The sequence below is a fragment of the Phyllostomus hastatus genome, unplaced genomic scaffold (assembly GCF_019186645.2).
Source record: "Phyllostomus hastatus isolate PE091 unplaced genomic scaffold, TTU_PhHast_1.1 phas_contig_254, whole genome shotgun sequence".
Classification (NCBI taxonomy): domain Eukaryota; kingdom Metazoa; phylum Chordata; class Mammalia; order Chiroptera; family Phyllostomidae; genus Phyllostomus; species Phyllostomus hastatus.
The window spans coordinates 11,000,068-11,019,971 of record NW_025333810.1 but is presented as its reverse complement, the minus strand read 5'-3'; the positions used below and the strand labels follow the sequence as shown (position 1 = coordinate 11,019,971).

Here is a 19,904-nt window from a genome sequence, read left to right as displayed (position 1 = left end):
CAGCTCTTCTGTTTGTGCTTAACGGAGTAGTTCTATCACCTTGGATCTGCATTCCCTCAGTTTTAGAAACAAAACAGAATGACTGGTTTTGGTCTATAAACCTGTGACTATAGGAAGCGTCCGGGTTTTGCTCACTGCTTGGTCCCCTGTGCCTTAACCTGATGCCTGGCAAAGAGCGGCCTCTTTGTTAGTATCTGTTAACTAATTTACTATCTAGGCAACCTGTGAGATTACTTTCAATTTTAAAAATTATATGGTTGTAAAATGAGTAAGTAATAAAACAATTCATTTGGTCAACCACTTAAAAAATAACAACTATTCCCAAAACAAAACATAAAACCCAAAGGCCCCCACTGCTTTCCCTGGTTTCAGGGTTGCACGCTCCTGGTGAAGCACCCGGCGTGGGTGATTGGATTTCCTGGCTTCCTCACAGTTGCCGTGATGGTTAATGTAATGAAGTGGAAGCATGTGGCACAATGTGTAAGTGAGAAAAGTGAGTGGAATCTGGGAAACTCAGTCAACTCTGTGGAAAACGGAATGAGTTCTCCTGCTACCCATACAGGAATGCTGTAGTGATTGCATGACTTTTAAGATTTTGTTACTTTAGTCTCAAAACATACTGTCAAATAACAAGCCCAGAATTATCAGGAACCTTCCCAGGCACAGGTGGATTATACAGAAATAAGTGCTTTTAAAAATGACTATGGAGGAAAAATAATCCCTGAAAAGTTTACTTTAAAATTAAATACTATAAATAATTAAAAAAAAACTTTTATTGAAGTATCCATTTCCCTCCTCCATATATTTAGTATCCAGTAGAACGTAAAGAAGTGGTTTTCAAAGTGTGGTCCCCACACCAGCAGCATCAGCATCGCCTTGGCAATGCAGCTTCGTGAGCCCTGCTCCAGACCAAATGAAATGTGGATATGGGACAGTAAAATCCATGGTCCACGTCTTCCAGGTAACTGTGATGCACACTGAAGTATGGGACCCAATGACTTGAGGTAAATGGGATTATAAAAACAAATTCCAAGAAGACTGAGTTCTACTTTCTTTTGTGTAAACTCCTACAGTGTACCAGATTAAAAAAATATATATATCATATATCTATTCAACTGCATAGCAAGACATTTAATTCTCAAACATATAATAAACACATTTTTGTATAAGTTTTCTTCTTTTGAAAAAAATATCTAAAATTCTGAGCTTGAATGAAAACAATATAAACCACTGGCTTTTAGGATATGTAAGTCATTATTTCTCAATTTTATAAGTGAAATATAAATTTTTAATAAAACATTACCAAGTATCACCAAATTTAATTTTAATGTTATTAAAATCACAATAAAATGAGATTATGAATATACAATGCAAAGTCACAAGTTTTGTTTTTTTTAATCCAAATAGCAATTCTGATTTGGAACTAGTGATGTGTATGATTCTCAGGGTAACTAGAGATCATAAATTTATAGTTCTATGTTATAAAAAAAACCTCTCAGCTGCAGAATTCTGAAAATCTTAAAATTACATTTTCCAGATACCAGCGAAGAGGAAAGAGACTTTCGGTGTGAGGGCAGAGTGCAGCTGGGAGCACTGGTGAGAGAAACCGAGATCCGCTCACTGTCACCCTCTTTGGGTGCAAGTGAAGAACTCCGAGAGGCCGCGGTGAGAAGGTTACAGAATGACTGCCCATGCTACCTTATTCTACAGCTTGGAGAACATGCCTCTTAAGTATGTTTTTCCAACATTTCCCCCCCCCCAGCCCTAGAATTCACCAAAAGAAAGGGGTTGACTTAAATGTAAAGGAGAAGAAACGAATCAATTCCTCTGTCACAGCTCCTAGTCCGGGACGTTAAAGGGCAGCATGCTGATGACCTCTCCAGACTCGGTGACGATGGCGTCATACACCCACTTGCGGCTGCAGCGGCACTCGGGCCCGCACTTGTTGGAGTTGCACTTGGGGCAGGGGTAGAAGCAGCCCAGGCAGTTCTTCTCCAGGCAGTCGCACAGGTCGGCGTCGTTGCAGATCAGCCTGCCGCTTTTGTCATACTTCCTCACAACTCTACAAAGGAAAACAGTGACACTAACATGACAGCGAAATTTTCCTCAACGTTGAGGATAAATTATTGTGCAGCAAACTTCACTAATATGACTCTTTTACACGGAGGAGATTACCCAGCAACACTTCAGAACATTATATGGCAATGATGTCCTGGGAAATTCCGCCATATGTGATCAATTTCCAATGCAGCCAGTCTTGTCACCGAGAATAATAAATATTTCACTTATTCCATCGAAGCAAATTATGAGGAATAACTGATTAAATATTCCTTCTATAGATGCTCCAATTTTTCCTTTAAATTATAACCATTCTTGATGGAATTATCCCGAGTAAATCGTACTTTTTTTTTCTTTCTTAAGAAAAATGCCCTATAGACTACATTACATTTTTAAATGTCAGGCATTGAACCTTACTCAGTTACTATGCCATCATCATTACAAAAGTAAATTAATAAACAACTCCTTAGCTAACAGTGCCTTAGCTTCTGTTCCTTTCTGACTGTTTTTCACCAGTGTAGAGGAAGAAAACAGGTGGCTAGGTGGTGGGATCCGCTGTAAACCCTGATTGGAGGTAAGAATTCTGGACCGACGAGAGCACCAGAGTCTACACCTTGCTTCAGGTTCCAACATTTTCTCTGTCAGCCTCTAAAATACATCCAGGAGGCAAAAGGCTTTCACAAGAATTCCCACACCCTCTCAAAACCAACCAATTTGAAATAAATCCTTCAAAACTGAGCTGCTTGAAAGTCTTAGAATAACAAAAGGGTCTTTGTGCAGCCTGTATCCATTACTACCAGATGAAGTCAAAAAAGGCTGTGAAATTATGAACTGCATCCTGGGTTCCCAAGCAGGCATAACACCCCCCTTCCTCTTCAGTTAGGTGATGCTGTTCTGTCCTCTTCCCCCTCCTAATAAAGCAGGGGAGGTTGAGGACCATTATGTATACTTGCTGCCTGATTACCACACTTGAGTGGAATGCCTTCCAACAAGGATTTACATTTGAAGCATTTATTCCATGGAATGGAAGCTCCCCCACCAACTCCCAAGCCCATCAGGATATTCAGACGTCAGCTGAATTTAAAATCTATTACGGGAGTTATGGGAGTGGGAGGCCATCAAACCAAAAGAGAAGTCAGATTCTTCCCTTCTCCCTAGGCCTTAACCCAAATACACCCTTGTCTTAACTCAGACATCAAGATAGATTTTACAGTTTCCTGCCCACTGATACTATCTTATGTAAAATTCTTAACTATCATACATACAAAAGTATATAAAACATACATACAAAGATAAAAAAGAAAAATGAAACCAGCTTGTATGCTCACTGCCCAGTTTAATGAGTGTTGTACCTTCAAGGTCCTCTTTATGCCCCATGCATGGCCGCCCTCCACCCAGCCCTCCGAGAGGAGCCACACCTCAATGTAATAAAAACCATCTTCTTATTTTACTTAGTTATGCCACATGTCTATGTATGCCCAGGCATACTGCATTTTTCCTCTTGTAATTTGAGTTTTTAATTCTATTGCGTGATTTGAGATGAATCTCTGATGGTGCATGTAGCTATATTCAAATATTTTTACTTCTATATGTATTCCACTGTATGAATATACTAGTTACTTATCTTTTCCATTATAAATGGGCATTTGGATTATTACTATTTTATTTTCTTTGCTATTGTAGTGATGTTATGAAACTTCATGAACATGTCCCCTATTGTACAATGTGTGTATAGCAGTTTTTTCATGAGTAAAAAGATGTTAGGCCATAAGTGTTATAGGTAATGCCAAGCTGTTTTAAATACAGTGGTCCCTCATCGATCGAGGGAGTTACATTCAGAGACCCCTGCGATATGTGAAAATCCACAAAGTAGCGGTGTTATATTTATTTTATTATTTATATATATTTTAAGGCTTTATAAACCCTTCCCACACCCCTATAAATCTTTCCCACTCTCTTATTAACCTTTCCCACACTCTTATAAACACTTCATATGCTCTTAAACACATTCTACACTCTTAAACCTACGTAACTTGAACAACATATAAAATTCTATATGGTACTCACCAGTGAAGTATACAGTCATCCTTTGCCATATCGCAGTCCACTTATTGTGGCTTCACTGTATCGTGGGTTGGCCCGCTGTACCATGTTACAGTCAATTCATTTCCCATGGCATCATCAACACTGGTATCATCAGACTAAACTCTTTGCCTGTCTGGGGAGTGGGGCACTTCTCCCTATGCTATTGATGGGGTACAGTATCCTGAGAGTTTGTTAGCCTTTTCTTCTATGAAATGCCTGTTCACTGTTCAGTTCATCTTTCTCAGAGGAAGTTTATTTTTTTATTACATTGTAGAATTCTCTACATATTTTGGATACTAACCTTTTAAATTATAAGTAACTTCTCCTACCTTGTGACTTGTGTCTCATTATTTTTAGGATGTCTTTTAATGGGTATAATTCTTAATTTTAATGTAGTAGAATTTATCAACCTTTTTCTTTATAATTTACTTAGTTTATACTTCTGATGCACTAGTAATCATTGTATGATACTTCATGTCCATTTGATACCTGAATCTGCTCCCATAGTTACATTATTTCTCTTTCAAATAATATATCTTTCTTCCTTTTATCCTGTATTCTACTAAAGTTGTTACTCTAATCCAAGGGCTTCTGCACTGCAGCCTCCCTATTTTTTCTGTACCCTTTTAAAAAGTTGATTTCTAGTTTGGGCTTACAGTCTATTTCTTGAAGTTACTAGCTTCCAGACCATGGGGTGATACTGTACTTTAGAAAACATATTTTTAAATTATAAACAAGGGTCAACCAACCATCGATTACTTTACCAAGGAGAATGCATGCATTTTATTATCCCACAGATCAAATATGGTAAATGGGGATCTTACTTGTATTTTGCAGAAAAATACTCATTCATCTTTGACATCCGGGCTTTCTTTTTCTGCTCTCGAGTTTCAGGATTGAAGTCTGCTACCTGTGGTCCGGGGTTTTGAAATGCCAAGCATCTTAACTGCCGCTCTATCTGTTGCTATGAAACAAATAAAATGTATTAGTAGTAAGAACTGGGTGGTTTAATCAGTCTTACACTGTATCAAAATAAATTTTCTGTAACTTTTACCGTAATGGCATGAAAGGATAGACACTATTACCTGAAGAAAAAAAACAGAAACTTAATCTGATTAAGTTTCAAATGATGATGTAAATCTCCTCAGTTTAGGTTATTTTTCTGAACAACAACAAAAAATCTATAGTATAAAACTTATATAATAAAATGTAAAAAACAACCCAATAAGAACAGAATTTTTTCACACCTGCAAAACACTAGTTGTCTTCTCAAATATCATGGGGATGAAAGTCAGAATTAGCACTTTAGGGTGGAAAAGGACAGGGGAGAAAAGGCCCCTTCACAGTTGTCACCTGAAGAAGCCCTGGGAAAGTGTGTCAGGTCACAGGGGGAGCCGAGTGCACACAGCCCTCCCCTTCAGTGCTGGGGGACATTTCAGAACTACTCACTAGCCTGGAACGTGGGCTCCATCATGGCTCCGATGCAGAACTCTGCCAACTGAAGTTTACATTCTCAGTCAAAGCTCCAATTTGAGGAAGCAAATCTTGTTAGAATGGCTTTCTAGAGTGTTAGTGCAAATTTTCAAAAGTCTCTAGGGACATTCTAAATTAAAGGGGGCCTAATCAGGAGGACAAGTAATGAAGATGCTTCAATCAATCCTGGTAACTTATTTTGAACACATAGCACATATGTCATGAGGGAAGGAAATGCTCTTCTGAAGGATTTTAGAAGAAAGTAACCTGAGTAGCCCAAAAATATATAGGCTAATAGAAAGGGGTGGGAAAAGTGGGTTTACAGTCGTTAGTATGGCCAGTGATACAACACACAACAAAGAGGAGATTCAAGGTGGTGGTAGACTGGGTGGATGTTACCATCACTTCCTTCCAGAACCCACCTGCAATTACAACTAAAGTACAGAGCAATCCACCTGATAGCCATCTGAAGACTAGCTGAAGAGAAGTCTTATGACCAAACATTTAAAGAAGTCACATCAAGACTGGTATGAAGGTCAGAGAAGTAACTGGAAGCTTGTTAAAAGTGACAGAGAAGTAACAACTGACATAAAACAAAATTACAAAGGATTGTAAAAAAAAAATACTATGAACAAGTATGTGCTAACAAATTGGCAATCTGGATGAAATGGATAAATTACCAGAAATATACAATCTTCTAACACTGAATCAGGGAGAATCAGAAAATCTAAATAGATTATACTCAGTGAAATCAAAGCAGTAATTAACAAAAAAAAAAACAACAAACCTCTCACAAACAAAAGTCCTGGACCAAATGGACCAATATTTCCAAAGAACCCAAAGCAGAAACTGATGAACAACATAGAAATAGGGGTATGAATATATGGAACAGACTGTCAGCTATCAGAGGGAAGGGGGATTGGGAAGGCTGGATGAAAAGAGGTGAAGAGATTAAGAAAAAAACCCATATACAACATACAGACACAGACAACAGTGCAGTGATAGCCAGTGGGAAAGGGACCAGGGGTAGCAGGGGTGGCCAAAGGGGATAAATAGGAATTGGAAGAAACTTTGGGGCTTTGAGTACATGAAGCAGTGTGCAGATGATGTTTTGTTAAATTGTACACTGGAAACCTGTAGGTTTTGTGAACCTATGTCACCCCAATAAATTCAATAAAAATAGTTAAAAACAATATATACACCCATATTTTCATTGCAAGGTTATTATAAATAACCTAGATAGAGAAGCAGTCCAAGTGCCCATCAGTAGATGAGTGAATAAAAAAGCTGTGGTACAGTTACACAATGGAATATCACTTACCCATAAGAAAGAAGGGAATCTTACTTTTTGCAACAGCATGAATGGACCCGGTGAGTATTATGCTAAGTGAAATAAGCTAGTCAGAAAAAGACAAGTATCATATGATTTTACTTATATGTAGAACCTAATGAACAAATTTAAACTAACAAACAAAATAGAGACAGATTCAGAGATACAGAGAACAGCCAGCCATCAGAAGGGGAGAAGGTATGCAGAGCTGGGTAGAAAAGGTGAAAGGATTAAGCACAAGTAAAAAAAAAAAAAACCTCAGTTTCAGACAACAGTATGGTGATTACCAGAGGAAAAGGGGGGCAAGTGGGGGGTAGGGGGCTGTATAAGAGAGTAAAGGGAGATAAATGGTGATGAAAGAGATTTGACTTGGGGTGGTGAACACACTACAATATATGGATGTTGTATATAGAGTTGTACACCTGAAATGTATTTAATTTTATTAATCAATATCACCTCACTAAATTCAATTTAAAAAGAAATTAAAATTCTGTTACTATGTATGGTAAAAGAAAAAATAAGATAATACAACAATTAATAAATAATAATAAAAGAATAAACTCTTTTACAGATAGAACCATAAACCTACTTTTGCCAATCCCCACATACAAGAAATACTATACTAGAAACAAAAGAGAATCTTTCAATATATAAATTTTACGTGACAAATTAGTAACAGAATTTCAGGCTTTTCTAAAGTTTATTTAGTTTAATAATAGTCTGGTCAGTCCAAAATAATGTAAATATATTAGAAATATAAATAATATAAAGTTTTTAAAATTCCAATTTGTGTGTGTGTACAAATTTGTTTCACAATCTTAACCTTATGAAACAATTCTGTATTTAGGTATAGCTATGAAATGAGTACACTAGTTCCATCTATTACTATTCTCAGCAGCATAGGTAGAGTTTGAAAACACAGACAGCAGAGTAAGCCATTCTATGTTCTAATCTGACCTCTACCACATGGTAATGGTGTGTCTTGAGCAAGTTCCTACTTCTCTAAGCTGAGTTTCTCCTTTTGTGAAATGGGGTTAACAATAGTATCTTGTGATAAGGATTAGATGAATTAATATATACCAAGTTTTAGGACCACGACTAGCACATAATAGGGAAAAAAAAACCCCAAAGGTTAAATAAAAACACTCGAGCATATTTTGCAAAATATTCTACTCTAAAGGGCACAGTACACGGGGCTAAAAATCAGGAGACTGAGAAGCACAGAGGAGCTAGGTGAAGTGAGGCAGCTTAGCAGTGAGCAGTTAAGAGGGGAGGCAGAAGTCCTTCCTGAGGAGCCTTGACTGAGCACACCTTCTCTCCCACGCCTGGAGCCTCCAAGATCCCCATGCTAGGAACTCCCCAAATACCATGGAATCATAGTATCCATATGCCATACCAGTTGCTTTTGTCCGATTTCACAGTTTTTCTCAGGAGAACTTTGATCTGTGTGTTCTTCTTCAGTGGAATTGTTTTTTTCTGATTGTTCACTCATTTCTGACCATTAACAAAAGTAACTAGAAAAAAGCAAAACACATTAATTTTATATACATCTCCAGTAACTTTATCCTGTGACTTCCTTGCTCTCTCCCTACATCTTTCTTTCAAAGCCAGACTTCCACTTGCCTTCCCAGTTTCTTTCTTTTTATTTTATTGTTGTTCACGCACAGTTGTCTCCACTTTCCTCTCACCCCTCCCCTGCTCCACCCACCCCTCCCCTGCTCCACCCACCCTCACTTCCTACCCTCAATCCTACCCCCTTTTGGCTTTGTCCATGGGTCCATTATACATGTTACTGATGGCCATTCCCCTCTGTCCCGGGTTATCCCCCTCCCCCATTCCCCTGGTAACTGTCAGTTTGATCTGTATTTCACTGTCTCTGGTTCTATTTTGCTCGCTTGTTTGTTTTGTTGATTAGGTTCCACTTATAAGTGAGATCATATGGTATTTGTCTTTCACCAACTGGCTTATTTCACTTAGCATAATGCTCTCCAGTTCCATCCACCTTGTAGTGAAGGGTAGGAGCTCCTTCTTCTGTATAGTATTGCATTGTGTAAATGTACCACAGTTTTTTGGTCCATTCATTTACTGATGGGCACTTAGGTTGCTTCCAGCACTTGGCTATTGTAAACTATGCTGCTATGAATATTGGGGTGCATAGGTTCTTTTGAATTGGTGTTTCAGCATTCTTAGGGTATAATCCCAGCAGTGGAATTGCTGGGTCAAAAGGCAGTTCCATTTTTAGCTTTCTGAGGAAATTCCATACTGTTTTTCACAGTGGCTACACCAGTTTGCATTCCCACCAACAGTGTACTAGGGTTCCCTCTTCTCCACAACCTCGCCAGCACTTGCTGTTTGTTGATTTGTTTATGATGGCCATTCTGACCAGTGTGAAGTGGTATTTCATGGTGGTTTTAATTTGCATCTCGCTGATGCCTAGTGATGCTGAGCATCCTTTCATATGTCTCTGGGCCCTCTGTATGTCCTCCTTGGAGAAGCATCTGTTCAGGTCCTTTGCCCATTTTTTAATTGGATTGTTTGTCTTTCTGGAGCAGAGTTGTGTGAGTTCTTTATATATTTTGGAGATCAAACCTGGTTTCTTTTTTATCCCTCACTTTTTTTAATTGTTTGTTTGTTCATTCATTTTGCTTTTTAGGTACCACATATACCATATTTTTTGGACTATAAGACACACTCCCCCCGCCAAATTTGGGAAGCATAATGGTTGTTAATGCTGCTGTTGAGTTCTGTTTACATTTACATTGATAAAATATTATGTTATTTATATTATTAAATATTTTACTACATTTTTTGCTTCAAAATCTTTTTCTCTATTTTCCTCCTTTAAAACCTAGGTGCATCTTATGGTCCGAAAAATACGAGTAAGTAAAATCATGTGGTATTTCTCTTTCTCTGAATTACCACTCACTTTTAAATCCTGTATCTCACTTCCCAGGCCACATTACTGATGTTTGTCTTTGCTGGTGTTCCATCAGCAAATCAACAGTACCTTTTACAGTCAGCACCACAGACCTTGCTGGATCGGGGAACACTGGGACCATCTTCTCCTATCTAAGAGGACTGTGAATTCTACACCCCTGCTTTCCCCCTTTACGCTCCCTTAAGAAAGGTAAGGCGCATTAATGTCCTATATCCCCAGTAAGTTTGTGGATACCTTAACCACTCCCATGGTTGCAGTTATCTCCTCTTTGGAGACCATTCCCTGTTGGGAACCGCCCTGACTGGTATCAGAAGCTGAAACCCCCACCTAGGCTAAGGCTAAGGGAACACCCTTGGAACCTTAAGCCAGCAAGGAGACAAAAGCTTATCTCCCTGGCAGGAATGCTGCTTCTGCTGCTTTATTCATAACTGAACCCCCCAAAAAGCTTGGTCGGTTAGCCAAAGATGGGTAAGATTCCCCAAGGGGGGAATGACCTAAGACAGGCACGGTCACTTTGGGAGGCCCCCCAAAAGAAGGACTTGGGGGGCTGCAGCAAAAGGGGGTGATGGACCCTCGCTCCTCAGCTTTGACATAGCCTGAGCTCTCTTTGTCTGGGAGAAAACCTCCTTATCTCTTGGTTGCCTTAGTTCCCTTGCTCCACCTAAGCCTGAAACAATGACAGGGTGGTGCACCTCTGTGCTGGAAAGGGCGGGTTCCCTGGGTGATCAGGCCTAAGAAAGAATATGTAAATTCCTGTGAAACCTTTTTTGTTTAGAATGCTCTCAGTTGAATGAGAAGGGTCTTAGGAGGAAGTTAGTTTGTTCCTCAAAGTCTTACAGCTCTTTGACCCCAACTCAATAGACTGGCAGAGTTCCTTGTTTTCTACAGTTCCTTACTTCCCCCTAATGAGTACTGTACTTTACCTGAATTATTATGCAAAATGAGCCCAATAAAAGCAGGTATGGATGGTAAATCAGCGCGCTCCTCACTAAAAGGGGTGGCCATTTCGTCCCTGCTTCCCCACAGAAACTAGTTTGTCTCTGTGCATGTTTTTTCTCGCATGTTTATCGTCGAGCCATCCGCAGCGTTCCGTGGTCACTGCTGGCCAGTGACCCACGCAACAATTCCCTAGACTGTCATCCTCACTCAGTCCCTTGAAAAATTTCTAATACAGCTTGTGCTAAATGGGAGTCATTACTTTTCAATAAAACTCAGCTGCTAAAATGCCTATAATTTTCTTTGAAATATTTCAGTGTATATATAGGGTGCCCGTGTATGTGTGTGTGTGGGTGTGTGGGTATTACTTAGGTGAAGCTAACACAGGATGGTAATCACAAATGCATGATCAGGGCTGCTCTGCAGATTCTGTCAGGAAAGAATACACTCCAGAGAAGGCTTCCACAGCCCTGCTGCTTTCCCTCTCCTCCCTGCTCCCCGCAACTGCTGGCACTGGCTACAGAGTCCTGTTTCTACTGGAGGAAACTAGAAGTTATGCTTTACTAAGTTGGCCTGAGTCATTTGGCACCAATACTCTGCCTGCCAACAGGAAATTCCACTTCTATCAATGCACCTTCATTCTCCCTATGATTAGTGGGTCACCGGCCAGCAGTGATCACAGAACGCTGTGGATGGCTCATTGAAAAACACACGATAAAAAAACATGCACAGAGACAGACCAGTTTCTGTGGAGAAGTAGGGACAGAATGGCCACCCCCTCTAGTGGGGAGCGTGCCGATTTACTGTCCAAACCTGCTTTTATTGGGCTCGTTTTGCAGGGTAATTCAGGTAAAGTACAGTACTCATTAGGGGGAAGTAAAGAATAATAGATAACAAGGAATTCTGAGGGTCTATTTTGAGTCAGGGTCAAAGAACTGTAAGACTTTGAGGAACAAACTAACTTCCTTCTTGGACCCTTCTCATTCAACTGAGAGCATTCTAAACAAAGAAGGTTTCACAGGAATTTACATATTCTTTCTTAGGCCTGATCACCCGAGGAATCCACCCTTTTCAGCACAGAGCTGCACCACCCTGTCATTGTTTTAGGCTTAGGTGGAGCAAGGGAACTAAGGCAACCAAGAGATAAGGAGATTTTCCCCCAGACAAAGAGAACTCAGGCTATGTCAAAGCTGAGGAGTGAGGGTCCATCACCCCCTTTTGCTGTAGCCCCCAGAGTCCTTCTTTGGGGAGGCCTCCCACGTGATTGTGCCTGTCTTAGGTCATTCCCCTCTTGGGGAATCTTACCTGTCTTTGGCTAACCGACCAAGCTTTGGGGTTCAGTTTTGAATGAAGCAGCAGAAGCAGCATTCCTGCCAGGGAGATAAGCTTTTGTCTCCTTGCTGGCTTAAGGTTCCAAGGGCGTCCCCTTAGCCTTAGCCTAGGCGGGCGTTACAGCTTCTGATACCAGGCAGGGCGGTTCCCAACATCCCTATGTCTAGGCTCACTAGACATCAACTACCCACTTTTCTGTATCCCCCTCTCCAATTAATTCCCAACACTAGGTTAGGAAGTATATTGATTTTTCTCTCCTATATTCTCAATATTGATTCTTCCTTTCCACTCTCTGTCAGATGTCATCCACCCTGAAGACAGTAGTATAAGTGACAATACTTTACCCTTGACCAAGAAATCCTTAATGTTCCTGTTGATAGAGGATTTAAGAGTTGGAAAATTTTAGTTTAGGTAATAGCTAATAAGCTTAGTAATCAGTACATGTAAAAGCTTTTGTTTCAGGAACTGAAGGTATGACCCACCCTGACTCCAGCAGACTGTAAGCAGTTACATCTTTGTGCCTCAGGAGGACTGCAAGCAATTAAGATGATATCTGAGCCACTGTACTCCAGGGTGAGATGATCACAGCCCAGGTAGAGAATGCTGAAGTCTTTTTTTTTTTTTAATCCAATTAACTTTTCCCTGAATTGCAATCCCCTTACCTACACTTTGTTCTCCTTATAAAAAGGGCCATTCTAAAGTGGAATTTAAGATGGTCTGTTAGAGTATGAACCTGCCATTTTCTCAGAACACTGGCCATCTGAATAAAGTGCCCATAAAGATTCAGTCGCTGTCAGTGCTTATTGGGCTTGGTAGTGACAGGCAACCTGAACTCTGGTGTCTTTTCTGGTCAGCTTGACTAACCTTCAGACAAGTTTCTTTCTAATTGCAGACCTCTGACCTCCCTCTTCTTACAGCACTTAGTTCAGAACTTATAATTGTAAATTTTTTCTTCCCCATTGAGATGTAAATCATCTCCCAGACTCTCATACTTTTACAACCAAACAGGGTCCTCGTCAAGGATTAGGAGCCATCCCTTAGAAATGTAATCAACTGGAAAGATAGTATCCCTATCTGGTGGGCACCAATTACCAAACACAGGTGGCCAAATCACAGGAATAAACATTAACAAAATCAGGAACAAGTCATGTGCTCTACACATCCCACTGATCTCTCTCCCATAAAGTAATATACTCTAGTATTTCCTTCCTCCCTGTTGAAGTGGAGGTAAGTTCAGGTTTTTCTCCCCTATTACAATAGCATTGAATAAGTCTTCACTGCCTTTGTCTAGTGCAATTTTTGCTTTGACAACCTCACATGTGATTTTTCATCTGGTCATACTAACTCCTTGAAAGTATTTTCAGGTTGTCTGAAAATTTAATCACATAGAGCCACTTTAAAAATGACAAATCCCAGGAAAACAACAGCCCTGACCCCAGGAGAGACTCTCCCCTGGCTCTATGGTGCTTAAGCCTGACTGCTGAGTGCAGGGTGACTAGATTAACAACTGAAGGAGATAGTCAGAGAGTAGGTTCATGACAAAGGGAGGCAGAATGGACTAGAGATGCTTGAGGAGAAAAGAGATGGAGGCTTCTGCGAGAGAACTGAGAGAATAGCCCCCAGGATCCCAGTGCTGAGTCATCATCCCTATGGTAGCAGCCATCCTGCTCAAGAGGACCACTCCCCTCCTCCCAGCAGCAGCCTGAAGAGAAACAATAGCCCCAACACCAGGGGCCATAGTGTGGAGGGATTCTGCTCCACACTATGGGGTTTGAGCCTGAATGCTGAGTGCAGAGTAACTAGATTAACAATTGAAGGAGACAGCCACAAACTGTAGACCCCTGGCAGTCTCTGCTTAAAATCAGATGGGGTCAACATCTGACATCACCCGAGGCAGATCCAGAAAGGCAAAACAGTGGTAAATACTAGAGGCTACCTAGATGAAATCTGCTGTTGTCTTCTCCATGATTTGTAGTATTTTCTTTCCTGTATAGCTTTTTAACATTCATTTCTGGTCCACCAAGTTTGTGCATATTAAGTCACTGGATTTTATACTATAGTTTATTTCTCTTCTTTCTTGTAATAGTCGTAATCTCTTTATAACCTTATTAATACTGGTTCATTTGCTGTTGATAGTGGGATGTGGGTGGGGGCAGATATTTTTGTGGATGTGGATTTGTTCCCTGGGCTTTGTGATTTTCTCTGACATGCACAACAGCATACAAGAAGTGGTGGGCTGAGTGACCCTCAGTCAACTTCATAGAGGTAAGGACACATGAAAGAAAGACCCAACAACAATCAAAATCCAATTACATACAGAAAACCAACATAAATGGCATAAAGGGCATCCCAAGAGCATCAAGTTCAGTAGATCAAGGAGACTACCAATGAATCTCACAGGTTTCCTACCAAAGAAGTTCACACCACAAACTCAGAGAGTCAAAACAGATCAATTTAAGAAGCAGAGACAAACAAGAAGAGTCTCACAAATAATGGGAAGACAAAGGAACAATACTCACCCAAAAGAAAGAAAAGGAAGAATCCTCAGAAAGAATGCTAAATGAAATAGGTGCAAGTCAACTATCATATATTGAGTTCAAAACAATGGTTATAAGAAGGCTCAATGAGCTCAGTGAGAATTACCAAAAACTACAGGGAGATTATGAGGAACTTACTGTGAATTATACCAGCATGAAAAAGGAAATAGAAATTATCAACAAGAGCCAAGAGGAAATGAAGAATACAATTTCTGAACTGAAGAACACAGCAGAAGGAATCAAAATCAGGCTTGATGAAGCAGAGGATAGAATCAATGAGCTGGAGGACAGGTAGAAAAAAACTCCTAGAAAGACCAAGAAAAGGAAAAAAGACTCAAAAAGAATGAAAAGGGGCTAAGTGAACTGCAGGACAACATGAAATGTAGTAATATCTGTATAATAGGGACACCAGAAAGAGAAGGAGAGGAGCAAGGGATAGAAAACTATCTGAAAACGTAATGATGGAAAACTTCCCTAATTTGATGAGAGAAAAAGTCACAGAATTCCAGGAAGCACAGAGGGTCCCCATCAAGAGGAACCCAAAGAGGCCCACTGCAAGACACATCATAATTAAAATAACAAATTCAAAGATGAAGAGAGAATCTTAAAGGCAGCAAAGGAGAAACAGGAAGTAACATACAAGGGAGCTCCAATAAGGCTAGCAGCTGAATTCTCAATGGAAATGCTCCAAGCCAAAAGGGAATGGCAAGACATATTCCAAGTAATGAAAAGCAAAGGCCTGCACCAAAGACTACTCTATCCAGCAAGGCTCTCAATTAAAATGGAAGGCTAAATAAGGAGTTTCCCAAACAAAAGAAGCCTCAAAGAATATATCTGCTCCAAACCAGCTCTGCAAGAGATGCTAAAGGGTCTTTAATAACAACAGTGAGAGAGAAAGGAACAAAGGTACAAAGGGAGTGAAATGGCAATGAATAAGTACCCATCAATAATAACCTTAAATGTTAATGGATTAAATGCTCCAATCAAAAGATACAAGGTAACTGAATGGATAAGAAAACATGACCCACACACATGCTGCCTAAAAAAGACCCACCTCAGAACAAAAGACCTACCCAGACTGAAAGTGAAGAGCTGGAAAAAATATTCCATGCAAATGGACAGGAAAAAAAAAAAGCTGGGGTAGCAATACTTATATCAGACAAAAAAGACTTCAAAACAAAGGCAGTAAAGGAGACACAAAAGGACACTTAATAATACTCAAGAAAAGAATCCATCAAGAAGATATAAACATTATAAACATATATTTACGCAATATAGGAGCATCCAAACACATAAGGAAAACTTTGGAGGACTTCAAGAAAGATACAGACAGAAACACACTTATACTAGGGGATTTTAACACCCCATTGTCAAAAATGGACAGATCTTCCAAACAAAATATCAACAAGGATATTGCAGCATTGAACAATGTTCTAGGTCAAATGGACTTAACTGATATATATAGAGCCTTTCATCCCAAAGAAGCAAAATACACATTCTTTTCAAATGCACATGGAACATTTTCAAAGATAGACCACATGGTAGGACACAAAACAAGCCTCAACAAATTCAAGAAAACTGAAATCATATCAAGCATTTTCTCAGACCCCAAGGGCCTGAAACTAGAAACCAACCCCAAGGAAAAAACTCAAAAACACTCAAACTCATGGAGACTAAATAACATGCTATTAAACAATGAATGGGTTAAGAACACACTGATAGATATCAGAGGGGAGATGGGAGGAGACAGTGGGGGCAAAAGGGGGAAGGGTCATCAAGCAACATGTATACGGACCCATGAACAAAGCCAAAGGGTGCTGGGATGGAGGATGGGAGGTAGGGATGGCTGGGGTGGGTGGGAGTTGTGGGGAGAATATGGAGACTACTGTACTTTAACAACAATAAAAATAAAGAGAGAGAAAAAAATCACAAGTCCCAGACCTACTGGGGTTATAATTTGCAGAGCAGAATCTTGTTAACCTGTATAATAAATAAGTTCTCCACATGAATCCTATTGTTAGGTGATTATGAAAGACATTGGGATAGACAAAGAAAGTATCATTTTCTCCATTCATTTCGCCATCTGATTTTAAAACTATTGTCCATATTTTCTTCCTACACCCAATTCAATTAAAGCATATGGTCATATTGATATTCCTATATCAGAAATTTCTTTATAATTTTCTTACTAAAAGATTTCACTTACTCCCTTTGCCAATAATATTCTATATCCCTGGAATATCAATGAAAATTCATCACCACCACCTCCAACCCACCTGTCTAGGCTCAGGTCCCCTCATACTTTTACTCAGACCAAAGCTATCAGACCTTCCCATTAATGCAACTCACATCTCATACCTAACTAATCCTTCCCCTTTGATCTATCTTTCTGCTCCAAAATGCCTCCTTATCACTCTAGAATTCCAAGATCCCATTTTCTCTGGGGCTCTGTTTATAGCTTCCTTGAGAAAATTACCCCCAAAGGGGCCCTGTAGCCCTCTAGCTTCTTTATGTAACAAATTCTGCCCTCCTCCCACCCTGAATAGATATTGACTTTATGATCATCTTTGCAAGCAAGAACTTTTCCTAAAAAGGCATCCATTTAACTGCCCTGGGAAAAATAAGTATTTTATGCAAATCTCTCCCTGAGATGCCTTTGTTTAAACCTTTTGTAGATTGTAGCTCTCCACAAATAGATTAGAGGATAAATTTGCTCCTTTGTATTCCAAATAAAGTGAAAGAAAATTAAAATAGAACCTCACCAGGTACTGAAATTGTAACTGGATTTTATTACAAGCCCAAAATATCTCTCCCAGGAAAAGCAATACAATGGTTCAGAACTCCCCTTTCTCTCAGCAGAGGTTCTTAACCAGAGAGTGAATGCAGGGGGCCTTGAACTTGGATGAGCAAAGAATATATATTTATTTTCACTAACCTCTAACTGAAATTCTGTCATTTCCTTCTATTATAATGTAACCAACAAACCACAACAGTATTAGCAGTACATGTGACTTTGTTTCCTATGAATACAAAGGTTTTCATAACCCATCAGAGTTGTTAGAGATATGTCAAAATGTTATTTGTGCTTATCACTTCTTCAAAATAATGGTAGTTTTTAGACTCAATGCTAGGTTTTGTTATATGTTAATAATAAAACACATCTACAATTACAAATTGTTTTTAACATTTTGATAAATGTATTTCAATATAATTGGTTTTCTTTGTAACCTTACAAATTTTATTTTATATGATTAAAATATCAGTCTAAGAAATGGCCCACAGATATAATAGTTGGCCAAAGACGTCCACAACACAAGAAAACATGGTCAAGAAGCCCTGCAAAGAGACAGGGGGACCCACTGCCACCACCTCATCTGATCACAGATTTGAAAAACAACAGCTTCTGGCTACAGATGCTCATCTTCAAGCATGAGGCTGGAAGCAATGTGGTATATCCTAGCTTATTATTGCATTTAATGGAACAAAAAGTATATGACATCAATTTAATAAATTCTGCTTTGTCCTAACATTATCTCAGATTGCCTGTGAAAAATCTTAAATATAGTTCAACACAAAGAGAAGAGGCTCCCCCAAGTGGCCGATATAATAGATTTCAAAAGCAGGAATTCTCCAAGTGTGGACCACGGAAGGTGCCAGAATGGAAATCAACTGCTTCACTAAATACATTGGGTGGTTTACCTGACATCTTCTTCACAGCATGACCATCTTCCTGGAGGGGGCAGTTCATTGAATCACATTCTGGCCCGAGTCCCTTGACTCATCATAAATAGGAACCTTGAGTAGCACTGGAGTACATGGTGTCTACAACACTTGTTTTCCTTCAATTTTCACATGACAGTTCCTATTTCTATTAGATCAATAACTCTGGAATCAGTCTTACACCTTGTTTACCACTCCTCCTCCCCAGCAAGCCTAGACTATTATATATAGTCAGGGCTTAATGAATATCTCATGAATATTATGGTAATAATGTCAATTACTAGGCACCTATAGTGTGCCAAGCACTTTGCTGAACATTCTACATATATTACTTCATTTAATTCCATAACAACACTCAGAACTAGATATTATTATCTGTATTTTATGGATGAGGAAACCGAGGCCCATTTGGCCCCTTGAGTTTGAAACCCAAATTTGTACGGCTCCTCAAACTAAGCTCCTTTCAGGATGTTACACTGTTCAAGATTTGCTTTAATGATGATCCCCATCTCTACAACAAGATATTGCTGAGGGATGGGATGTAATCAATGCCAGCCACACAGAACCTTTTAAAAAAAACGCCTGGAGAAGGAGCAGGGGAAGATGCACTTCAGATCATCCCACATTTGCCTTCTCCTTCAGCTGCCCCTTCACAGCACACACCGCAAAGGCTGTGCTGGGTGGGGGTGGGGGGGCCCATTCAGGCACATCAACTGCATCTGACCTCAGGATTGGAGGCAGATATCAGCATGAAAAATCACATATAGACAAAATTATCCTTAAATATACCTACAGAAAAAGCTGCAGGGCACTAGCCCTATGGCTAGGCACTTCTCCAGGATTGAAATAGATTAGTTTCTTAGACTGAGCATCAGGTGAAGTAGTTGGCTTACTCAGAGGGGCCATCAAGGTTAAGTTATGTTCACCTTTAAGCCTCAGAATCACACACCCTGGCATGCTGCTCACTCCATGGAGGCCTCAGGAACCGGGTCCCATAGAAACGCCATCAGGTCCAGCTGTCCATCTTCTTGCTCATTAGGTCATCCAGGAAAACTCAGGCCAAGTGACTCAAACTTTAATCACTCACTCTTATCTTCGGATGCCCCTCCCACTGGACAGTTGAATTTTGTTGAGCTTACTGTGTCTTGCATAATGTAGAAGAAGTATTTTTTCTACTTTTTCCCTAAGTACACCAGCAAATTACCAAGCAAGAAAAGTATTAAGTTTAAATTCTAGCTCAAAAGGTGGCCTCTACTTTTATTCAGTAGCAGATAAAGAGGTTTATTCAAAGACACTATCCGTAACACACCCCTCAAAACACATTTAGAAGTGAAAGACGCACACATGGACACTGACAGAGAACATTCAAATGGGTAATACAGTAGTAATGTAACCAATAGTGTTTATTTAAAAAAAAAATCACAGTAGAGAGTCAGGCTATTTTAATCTCATTCTGTCTGTGACCTTTATTTCTATACTTGCTAGAAAAGACAGG

At 39.7% G+C, this 19,904-nt stretch overlaps 1 protein-coding gene across 2 annotated transcripts; it reads right to left on the bottom strand.

Annotated features, from left to right (window-relative positions):
* Positions 1–1,447: 1,447 nt before the first annotated feature.
* On the bottom strand, positions 1,448–19,445 carry ARL14EPL (ADP ribosylation factor like GTPase 14 effector protein like). 2 transcript variants are annotated; one of them, XM_045838110.1, is made up of 4 exons: positions 19,359–19,445; positions 8,343–8,460; positions 4,968–5,107; positions 1,448–2,062 (listed from the first exon to the last, which is right to left on the bottom strand). In XM_045838110.1, exons 2-4 carry the CDS (start codon positions 8,436–8,438, stop codon positions 1,840–1,842), a joined length of 459 nt encoding a protein of 152 aa, XP_045694066.1. In that variant the 5' UTR covers positions 8,439–8,460; positions 19,359–19,445; the 3' UTR covers positions 1,448–1,839. The 2 variants fall into 2 exon arrangements, with proteins under 2 accessions (XP_045694066.1, XP_045694065.1); XM_045838109.1 differs by having other exon boundaries at positions 19,336–19,439.
* Positions 19,446–19,904: the final 459 nt, after the last annotated feature.

What these genes read in the sequence shown, in the direction of transcription:
- ARL14EPL (XM_045838110.1), bottom strand. Translation starts at nt 8,438, where the DNA reads ATGAGTGAACAATCAGAAAAAAACAATTCCACTGAAGAAGAACACACA. An exon ending in AAATCGGACAAAAGCAACTG is followed by an intron (nt 5,108 to 8,342) that starts GTATGGCATATG and finishes TTTGTTTCATAG; the next exon opens with CAACAGATAGAGCGGCAGTT. An exon ending in TATTTTTCTGCAAAATACAA is followed by an intron (nt 2,063 to 4,967) that starts GTAAGATCCCCA and finishes TTTCCTTTGTAG; the next exon opens with AGTTGTGAGGAAGTATGACA.